General features: G+C 40.1%; 1 protein-coding gene across 1 annotated transcript; it reads right to left on the reverse strand.

Moving 5' to 3' along the window:
* Positions 1 to 1,087: 1,087 nt before the first annotated feature.
* LOC139940907 (uncharacterized) lies at positions 1,088 to 10,701 on the reverse strand. Its single transcript, XM_071937299.1, has 7 exons — positions 9,949 to 10,701; positions 9,032 to 9,320; positions 7,725 to 7,881; positions 5,643 to 5,809; positions 5,382 to 5,518; positions 4,607 to 4,773; positions 1,088 to 4,400 (listed from the first exon to the last, which is right to left on the reverse strand). The coding sequence occupies exons 1-7, from the start codon at positions 10,658 to 10,660 to the stop codon at positions 4,092 to 4,094; spliced, it is 1,938 nt and encodes a 645-aa protein (XP_071793400.1). The 5' UTR covers positions 10,661 to 10,701; the 3' UTR covers positions 1,088 to 4,091.
* Between the last annotated feature and the right edge of the window lie 311 nt (positions 10,702 to 11,012).

Here is an 11,012-nt window from a genome sequence, read left to right on the forward strand (position 1 = left end):
TAATGAAGAAATTTATTAGATTATTGTTTGCTGTGAATTATTTACAAACAGGAGTTAGATAGTGTGATTTTTTGACAGACTGCCAACTAAATGTGACAGAGGGTGAACTATTATGACAATCCCTACAAATGAAGACATTTGGGTGGCACGGTTGGCTTGTGCGTAAAGCGCTCGCCTCTCACCAAGGTGACCCCGGTTCGATTTCCGGTCGGGGCCATATGTGAGTTGAGTTGTGCGTTGGTTCTCTGCTGTGCCACGAGGGTTTTCCAGACCATCCGGTTTTCCTCCCTCAGGAAAAAATCAAACACTTTCGATCTTGGCAGCTGAATGCCCCCTTGCATGCCTGCTTCTCGAACACGTTGTAGCCGCGTCCTTCGCAATTCAGCTCTAGCTGCGAGTAAGGACAATTAGCCCCCCAAATTATTATTTTTTCCTTTCTGAAGTTCTCTCTCCATGTCTTTTCTTATTTCCCTATGGTTTTATTTTAAAAACTTGATGATTTTAAAGCATGAGGCTCCATGAAAAGGGACTACATGCTCACGCACAAGTCTTCAAGATTTGTTTAATTTATAATTTCAAGCTTTTCACTCTCAACAACCCGGATTCCTTAAAAAAAAGTCTAACAACTTAATAAAAAAACAAATTTTGTTCATACTCTTATTGGCGTCAGCGTGGAATGTATGCTTGGATTTGTACGTAACCTTCCATTAGAGTCACTCAGACTTGATGTCCCTGGCCGTTCTTATCTGCAATCAAGACTTGTTTGTTCATCCTTGATGGCGTTTCAAGAGCTCCTATGATAAAATGTTCCCAACCTCTAAGTCTCCAGGATTTGAGCTTAAGAGTGTTGGGCTATACAGCACAAGGACTTGATGTGAAACATGCCCGGCTTAGGATTTTTTTCCTTCTTCTTTTTCTATCTTTAAGTAGAGTCCGAGTGGAATAAGCTAAAAACAGACATCAGTCGTCAAAAAACATCTATTGACTTTTTCATTGATGTCTCCTCAGTTCACTGACATTTCATTCTATTTACTGAAAGGCACTGGCCACTGTTGGTTATTTATTACAAAAAAATAGCTGTTGATAGTGTAAAACATTGTGAGAAACGGTAACATAGTTTTTTAGAAAGAGGTAATTTCTTACTTAAATATTTTAATAAAAGACTTCAGGCCTGAAGCTCTTTTTAGACATCTGAAAGCAGAAATCTCACAATATTATAGTAACTATCAAATGCTTTTGCATATTACCCCAGGCTTTTAGGGTTGCATGAGATCTAAATCCGCTAAGAGGTAGTCTGTAAACAGAATCAGATGACGCCTAGAGTGACGCAAATCTCACTCTCACCAAATAAACGATCTCTCCCCTCACAGGTACCCATTTTACCCGTGGGTGGAGAGAAGGTGAAGTCTCTTGCTCCAGGACTCAAGTGTCACAATTGGGATTCGAACCCACATCCCAATAAACCACTAGAACTTGAGTCTGATGCTCTTAGCCGCTAGGCCACGGCACCCTGAAGTAGCACCGTGTAATGGTTTGGCGTAATATGCTGCCAATCAAACCAGGAACACTGGGGCGAACCCCATATCTTATTGACTACCCAGCATAAACTGTGACAATTGACATTTTGAATCGTGTAATACTAGACTTTATTAAGAATTATTTCTAAACATATTGATCAACATTCTTTCTAATAACAATCAGTAATAATTAAATACCTATCACATGACATCCAACCTAACAGGTTCTTATTTCAGATTCAATATAAGCATTTGTCCAGCTGCTCGTTGTATGTAAACAAATTAACATATTTATCAATATTCTTTCCAATATGTTCATCAATATTCTTTCTAATATTCATCAATAATAATTAAGGAACATGAGATCCAACCTAGCAGATCTTATTTCAGATTCAATATAAGCATTTGTCCAGCTGCTCGTTGTATGTAAACAAATTAACATATTTATCAATATTCTTTCCTAATATGTTAATCAATATTCTTTCTAATATTCATCAATAATAATTAAGGCACATGAGATCCAACCTAGCAGATCTGAGATCAGAGGCAACTTGGATAATATACAAAAAATAAAAGTGTACTTTAAAGGAACACTTTTGGTCTATAAAAAAGCGTTTTTAACCGATTGTTATAAAATGCATATGGTTGGAAAGATGTTTTAAAAGTAGAATACAATGATCCACACAAGTTTGGCTCGAAATTGCGTGGTTAAAAAAGCGTTTTTAACCGTTTGTTATAAAATGCATATGGTTGGAAAGATGTTTTAAAAGTAGAATACAATGATCCACACAAGTTTGGCTCGAAATTGCATGGTTTTCCTTTTACTGTGCGAACTAACACGGTCGGCCATTTATGGGAGTCAAAAATTTGACTCCCATAAATGGCCGACTGTGTTAGTCGACGAGGTTAACGGAAAACCGTACAATTTCGAGGCATGTTTGTGTGGATCACTGTATTCTACTTTTACAGCATCTTTCTACCTATATACATTTTATAACAAACGCTTTTCAAAGACCAACTCGACCGATCCAAGGCAACGTGTTCCTTCAATATACTTTGCAATTTACACAAAATAATGATATAAGTAGTTGGCCAGCTAATTGTTATTATGTAAACAAATAATAACACAGAGTTGAATGGGTAAAACATCTACAGTATTTCAACAAGATTTCGCTTTTGAAGCAAATTTACAAAAACTTAATTAGAACTAAAAAATTGTCTTTTCAAAATCTTACTCTTTGCATTTCAATCTTCTGTCTGTCTTCTACTATCTCCTTTTTATAGAAAACCAGCCTCTTTTTGTAGAAAACCTTTTATAAAAATAATTCTTTTGCTAGAAATGATTTCTCTTTAAAGACCTGCTTGAACGAAAATGTCAAGTCGTGAACTTTGCTGAATTCCACTTAAAATGTTTTCGATGAATAAGGAAATCGAGTCATATGATTATAAATAGGTTTCAATTGTGTAAAAAAACAATCATTTTGTATGCCCTTGTCCAGAGCTTTTCTGGGAGATTTGCGAAAAGCCCCGTTACGTAACCACTCTCAAAACGTCATAAGTAGATAAAGCCGCTTTGTTGCCGCGTGGATGTATAACAAAGCAAACTCCCACAAATGACGTCAGCGGCATTGTCCTTTGACGCCCGCTCTCAACGGCAGAAGTGTTTTTAGTTTTTCAAAAAACCTTTAGGTAGGGGCCTGATTTTTTAATCGATAATTGCGAAAAGTGCAGAAGTGTACACATATCAAAATTACATTAAAATGGTGAACAAGTTCATTATAAACAAGTAAAAATACCATTTCTGTTGAAAACATTCCGCTCAGGTAGCTGTTAAAAAGTTACTTTTCAACTCTATCTTCTTTATATCATTAAGCAATTCATGAAAAGTATTGTGAAGTTGGCCGACTAAAGATTAAAGGCCTTTTCGGAATCAATTGATCATCAAAGTTGCGAGAGAACAATAGAGGAAAAAACACCCTCGTTGCACAACAGAGTGGGTTTCTTTGCGGATAAAAAATAATAAAGACTTCATCAGGCCTGAAGCCTCAAGTTTATGAGTAAGAAATTACCCCTCTCTCAAAAACTATCAACAGCTCTCCATTGCTCGTTACCAAGTAAGGTTTTAATAAACTACTTTAAGTGTCCTTACGATGACTAAAGCAAGCAAACATTGAGACCAATTAAGAAATCACCCCGCAGTTGTTAAATTACTTACAAGAAGTCCCCTCGAAGTCCCGGCGAATTTCCTACCTTCCGTGCAGGTTGTAATTACAAAGCAAGACAGTTCTTTTCAGAACTGAGAAGTCTCCCGAATTCCGAAAATCTACTCTGCGATAGTAGAGACGTCTCCTGAATTCCAAAAAATCAACTTTGCGATTGTAGAATAAAAAGTAAGACAAGTTCTCAAAAGAACATAATCTACCCAGCAAGTAGATACACACATGCTGTTACTGCAAACCAAATATATATTGATACCTCACCATGCTACCTCAAATCTCCATACTCTAATAATTATTGCCTTAAATCCCATATAATCTAAGTGTTGTTACTGAAAGTTCTGTTCGACTGACATTTCTAAGGCTGACTAATACAAGTTTTGACGACCCTTCCAATACACAGACCTCCTTGCTCATACCCTTCAATCAAACCGAACGCATTGGAGGCGGAACGAATATCTCCAAAGATTTCATAAATATTATTGAAAAAGATGAGCAAAGCGTCTAGGGTGTCGATAACAAACTTCACGCAATTCCCTACCGTGCAGGAGAGCAGATCCTTTATAAACTTCTCCAGGGCTTTTACGATGTCGGTTTTGAAGCAAGCAATCAGGGTATCCTTGACATCAATGAGGGCCGTTCCGAACAGTTGGAGTCCTTCATACACCTGGAAAAAGAGAAAGTGGGTTTTACAACAAGACTCCTTATCGTTAGCTGTGTCTCAGATCAATACACAGTGGACAATATTTTGATTTATTCTAGCGAAAATCTGTGCTGGGCACCACAATGTAACTCGGAGTGCTGGGCAAAAATTGTGAGTCCTAGGTAGGCATGCCCAGCACCGCCCACCCTGGCTACAATACTGATCCTCACCTGTCCTTCCTCAAAAGCTTCGAAAGACCTTCTGAACGCGGCAACGGTCTTGTTCCCATCCTCCACGCACTCTTTGATGTTGGTGTTCTTGGAGCCCAGACCGAGGAATATTCCCCGGTAGACCTGCACCCAATCCTCCTCGTGACTGCCATTGTAGTATTCCACACCTACACACACAAAATTAAAATCCTAAATCTTAAAGGAACACGTTGCCTTGGATCGGACGAGTTGGTCAAAACAAAAGCGTTTGTAACTGTTTTTTATACAATGCATATGGTTGGAAAGATGTTTTAAAAGTAGAATACAATGATCCACACAAGTTTGCCTCGAAATTGCTTGGTTTTCCTTCTACTGTGCGAACTAACACCGTCGGCCATTTATGGGAGTCAAAATTTTGACCCCTATAAATGGCCGGCGTGTTAGTTGACGAGGTAAAAGGAAAACCACGCAATTTCGAGGCATGTTTGTGTGGATCATTGTATTCTACTTTTACAACATCTTTCTACCCATATGCATTTCACAACAAACGATTTCAAACGCTTTTCAAAGACCAACTCGACCGATCCAAGGTAACGTGTTCCTTTAAAGGGGTTTGGGTATTTTTTGAACGACTCAAAACACAACTGCCCACAGATTAACATTTAACTTAGACAGGGTTTAAAGATAATGGTGGTAGAAAGCTTCCCTTAAAATTACTTGCTGAGGTGCTGTAGTTTTGGGAAATGAATAAAACAATTTCAAGAATTTGTTTTTGAATGCTCAGTTTTATACTTACTTTTGTTGAGGACACTGACGAACTGTCGGTTGACTAGGTAGCGTACATCATATCTACCGTTTGGTAACAGGGATGCCATCTTAACACTTCCTTCATGTACAGCTGAACTTTTTGGATTCTGTTCCCCTTGGACATACCTGCGAAACAACAACATTTTTTCATTATTGTAAACTGACATGGAGGCAATAGCCTTTGTTGCCTCCGTTAAGTATCAAGCCTGGAGTAACTCTTACAGAATTAATATTTCTTAAGAAAACTCACACAAAATCCACATATTGGTCATTGTTGGTGCCAGCTGGGTAAATACCAATCCAGTCCATATTGGTTGCTTCATCAAGAGGGACCGACCAAGATGCTGTGAGACTGGCTCCTGATGCCACTCTCCCAGGTTCTACAGTCAGTGACCTATATTGTTCTATCACAGCCACCTACAATGTGTACAGGGATAAAAACATTATTGAATCGGCGATAAGTTTCACTCTGAAAGTACCACCCCCTCACAAAAAATGACTCCCCTGTGTATGGCGTCAGCATCACATGCTCAAGAACCGCCCCAACATGCTCATCAACAATAATGAAGCACTTTTATGCAAATCCATTGCAAATAATTGTTGTCTTTCTCTGTCTTGTACTTAAAACAGGGCTCGATTGCAGCATTCTTCTTACTTTGTTGCTTAAAAAAAACACGTTACATTATTCACAGAGCCTCCATGCCATTTTTTTTATCATTAAGAACTTGTAAAAGCGATCAGCACATACACATCCCAGAGGTCTGCCATGAGACTTGTGTGGCTGAGGGGAGATCACCATTCATTGTCCGAGAGAAGTCTGTTCCAGGATAAGTGTTCTGGGGTGGATTTCACTAAGAGTTAAGACTATGTCTTATCTTAAGTTAGGACGAGTTACTTGTCCAAACTTAGGACTGGCCGTACGTTTTTAATATCTCCTAGGACTAGTCCTAAGTTAGGAGTCCTAACTCTTTGTGAAATCGACCCCTGGTTCTTTTACTTGCACTACCAATCTTAGTACGCGGGACCTACAGCTTAATGTCGCATCCAAAGGACAAAGCAATTTTGGTGTCTTGCTCAAGGTCACAAGTGTCAAGACCCGAACTCAAACCCACACTCTGCTGATCAAGAACACCAGCTTGAGTGTGGTGCTCTTAAAGACACTGGACACTATTGGTAATTGTCAAAGACCAGTCTTCTCACTTGGTGTATTTCAACATATGCATAAAATAACAATTCTGTGAACAATTTTGCTTGAGTGGTTGTCGGAGTTGCAAGATAACTATGAAAGAAAAAACACCCCTGTCACAAGAAGTTGCGTGCTTTTAGATGCTTGATTTCGAGACCTCAAATTCTAAACTTGAGGTCTCAAAATCAAATTCGTGGAAAACTACTTCTTTCTCGAAAACTACGCCACTTCAGAAGGAGCCGTTTCTCACAATGTTTTATATTATAACACCCCTTGCAAGTATTCTGCCTGCTCATTGGTTTAGAGCGCGTCACATGACATGTCTTAGTTTTGCTAGACGACGGCCATGTGATAGTGCGTCGGTTTGCCATGCGCTAGTCCAACAGACTAGCACATGGCGTGCAGTACCCAGACGTCCGTTGCGTATACTGGGATGATAAATTAATAGTGTGTAACCACTTCGGATTGCGCGACACTACATGCAACACAGTAAGTAAAAGTGTTTGCAATCTGTATTCGCGTCGTCCGTGGATTGTAGCATTCAGGTCTGTAACTTAATAATAACAGTACAGTATTTAAAAATGTTGGGGTGTTATAAAACAAATATTGACTGCTTTTACTCGTGCAATGGTTAAAAACTATGACTCCCTCGGTGATCCCCGGAGCGTTCTATTTTCCCTCGGCTTCGCCTCGGGAAAATAGAACGCTCCGGGGATCACCTCGGGAGTCATAGTTTTAACCATCGCCAAGGTAAGAGGAGGGATGCAACACCACAAAGTAGCCACAGCAGAATACCAATTAGAATGCTTATCCAAGGACTTTTATTACAGACGGAGAAGATCGCAACAACAAAGATGGCGATGTAAACAAAGACAAACCCCTCGCAAGAGGGCGCTATAACAACTACTGGCGCATAGCACTCGAAGCAGTCAATATTTGTATACTATCAACCTCTCCCCATTACTCGTTACTAAGTAAGATTTTATGCTGATAATTATTTTGAGTAATTACCAATAGTGTCCACTGCCTTTAACCAACCCTCGGCCACAGCACTACACATTCAAATCGGCAGACATACAGTTTTGCACATACTCACTGCTCCGTCTCTTCACCTTTTGCAGCACAGGCTCACAATGCATTACTTACATGTCCATCCTTGCCTAAACCAAACACAGTCCACCACAACTTGTCCTCGCTGGTGACGTAGGGTTTAGTGACGATAGGCTGAATAGGGTTGGCTCTAGGTACCTTGTCCCATGAGATCCAGCCAGCACCTCGCTGAGACTGCCAAGAATACCACAATCTGAAGAAGCAAAATAAAAACAAAATCATTGGGGCACAACTCCATAAGCCATTTAGAGTTATGGTGGACACTAATTCAAATATGTTCGGTTGAACAACCATGTGTGAAAGAAAACATTATTGGTTTTCTTCACGGTGCATGGGCTACATTAAGGCCGAGGGCGCACTATGGAATGCGAGGCATTGTGTTAAGGGTGTGGCGTAGCTAAGGTTCACTTCACGCTGGTTTGGCACAGGGTATACAGCTATTTATGGAAGAATTATAATTGTGCACTGCTTGGTTTGGGTAAATTTGTCTGTAATTGTAGTCATATGGTGTTCACCACCATATCTAGAAAAGGCTAATAGTTTCTGTTCAAAATAAATCAGAAACTTTTCTTGAATTGCATAATGTGACAAAAAATAAAACCACTCTTTATTTCTGACCCCCATGAGAGAAAAATTCAAACTGGTGGGATTGGAACCTACAACCTTTGCAATTCTAGAGCAGTGTCATACCAACTAGACCACTGAGATTGCCTACTTGCTAGAGGCAGTTTGAATCCTATGTTTTAGCAGTGACTACTGAAATGATTTAATTTATGCATTGCGGATAAAGAATATTCATTTTGGTTTTACCAAAAAAACTTGGGAAAGTACTAACTAGTAGGCCTATACAGTGCTAACACACATCGGTGTATATGGGTAAAACAAAAAGGAATATTCTTTATCCCTGGTGCAACTTAAAGCCATTGGACCCTTTCGGTACAGGAAAAAAAAAAAAAGTTCACAGATTTACAAATAATTTACAGGGTTTACAGAAGGTAATGGTGAAAGACTTCTCTTGAAATATTAGTCCATGAAATGCTTTACTTTTTGAGAAAACGGTAAAACAATATAAATTCTCATTAACGAGAATTACGGATTTGTTATAAACACATGTCATGACACGGCGAAACGCGCGAAAACAGGAGTGGGTTTTCCCGTTATTTTCTCCCGACTCCGATGTCCGATTGAGCCTAAATTTCCACAGGATTGTTATTTTATATATAAGTTGTGATACACGAAGTGTGGGACTTGGACAATACTGTTTACCGAAAGTGTATAATGGCTTTAACAAACACCTATTAAACAAATAATTCCAAATCATCAAAATTATCAAGAACACTAACACTCCACTTGTGTCTACGGCAAACAGCTCTCCACCATGATGAGTATTCGTGCCTGGCGCGATGACGTTAGCGCCCTCTGTAGGCGGCATTTTACTGGCGAGGTCATACCACAAGCCCCAGGTACACCAGCCCCAAAGATCGTCCACCTTGTCACATGTCGTCTGCCAAATCTGTTTGACCACTCCGTCTGCTCCAAGCGCGAAGACTTGAAGAAAGCCATTGAAGAAGTTCTGAGACATCACTATGGCAACAGGACGACTCGTCTTTATTTGTTTTGGTGCCCAGTCACCTGCAACCGACACACAAACAGTAATTTACATAAAACTCAAACAAAAGCAAAACGCAGGGATTTCAGAGAACTTCGGCATAGGTGGGTATTCTTTACCAACTATCAGGCCAATCCCGACTATATTCATTCACAGTGAGTAGTAGGGATTCATGTCATGGCAAAAAGGTTCTACCCACAGACATAAAGAAGCAATAGACAGACAGCAGTCTAGAGAAATCAACGTCTGGATACTGTTATTTTGACAGCACCCGACTATATCCCAAACCTTGGGCAAACTTCTGTGAAAACGCAAGAGAAAAAACGTGTAAAGCAATTGGCGAGTGGGGAGATGATCATTATGTTTTTATTATCCTTTTTGAAGATTAAAAAACGGTAAAGTATAAAAAGGGTTTGTTTTTGCTTTTTCCTTTAGAAGATTTTAAAACGGTTAAGGGTAAAGGGTTTGTTTCAAACCAAGTTGGTTTGCGTTCCAGCAAAAAACAATATCAAGCTTTTCGCTGTGCTCCTTTTTTGTTCTCGAGATTTGTCCTTATCGGAATATTGGTCGTATTACTATATTGACAAATTTCTAGAAAATAAAGACCCAGTTACCGGGTCTAGTTTAGCAGGTAGATTCAAACTTTCTTACCCATGACTCTCCATCCTGCCCACACCTCATCATTTCGTTGCCATGTTCGATGAACGAATCCGTCACTCATGACGGCAAACGCTTCAAAATAACCACTGAAAGGATTATAAATGGGCGTAGCATCGGAAAAAAGATAGGGCGTGGCATCACCGATTCTCTCCCAACGCAAGAATTTCTTTTTGATTCCCTTACACCAGAATAGGGTAGACTTATGGGAGATAGTACGAGCAAATACCACAATCTGGTGCTTGTAGATCCCCACACTGACCGAGTCAAGTCCATTCAATGTCGCTCCCTCTTCGAAGGCCAGTTTGGACGTTGAGATGCGGGTCCAATTGCCGAAGTTGAACGCTTTTGTTCCAGGTAGTTGTTGCATCGTGTACACTTGGCCATCAGAAGCTTGGGCGAAAAGCTGGATTTGATTGTCGCTGGAATGCAAACCAACCGGGTTTGAAACCACCTTGAGACCCACGGGTGCTCCCAAGTCAACCCATGATCGTACGAGAGGGAGATTCGGTGAGGTGACATTGCTGTATAGCAATGTACCATCCGATGTGTAGAAAGCTACTGGTGTGTTGTCTTTGTCGAGGAGATTTTTAGTCACAAACAATCGCCTGTCGATTTCTTCTGTGCCGTTCGTTGTTGGAACCTTAGAGCCTATCCCCTTCGCCAACATTGGGAGAAATAGGAGCAGAATTCGAAACCACGCCATTTCTCAAATGAAAGGGGTTTTCCCAGTAGTAGTAATGTAAACAAAACAACACTTCCAGCACGACGTGTGATGGCGCTGTGTTAAATCAACTGTGGTTGCCTCTCAGAGGGCGGAGCGAACCCCCACTCCCTTTTTAAAACGTAAAAAGAACAAGGAAAACGAACCTTGCCCCCTTAATCACCTCCCAAAGCTTTGTAAGGAAACCAAAACGACCGATTCCCGTTCCTATCTCAGTTTTCAAATTTTTGAAAAGGAAAGAGGAAAAAGCAAACCCTTTTCCTTTTACCGTTTTGGAATCCACACGGACGGAAAAGAAAAAACGAAGCCCTCTACCGATGATCGTGTTAAGGAA

The sequence above is a fragment of the Asterias amurensis genome, chromosome 8 (genome assembly GCF_032118995.1).
Source record: "Asterias amurensis chromosome 8, ASM3211899v1".
Classification (NCBI taxonomy): Eukaryota; Metazoa; Echinodermata; class Asteroidea; order Forcipulatida; family Asteriidae; genus Asterias; species Asterias amurensis.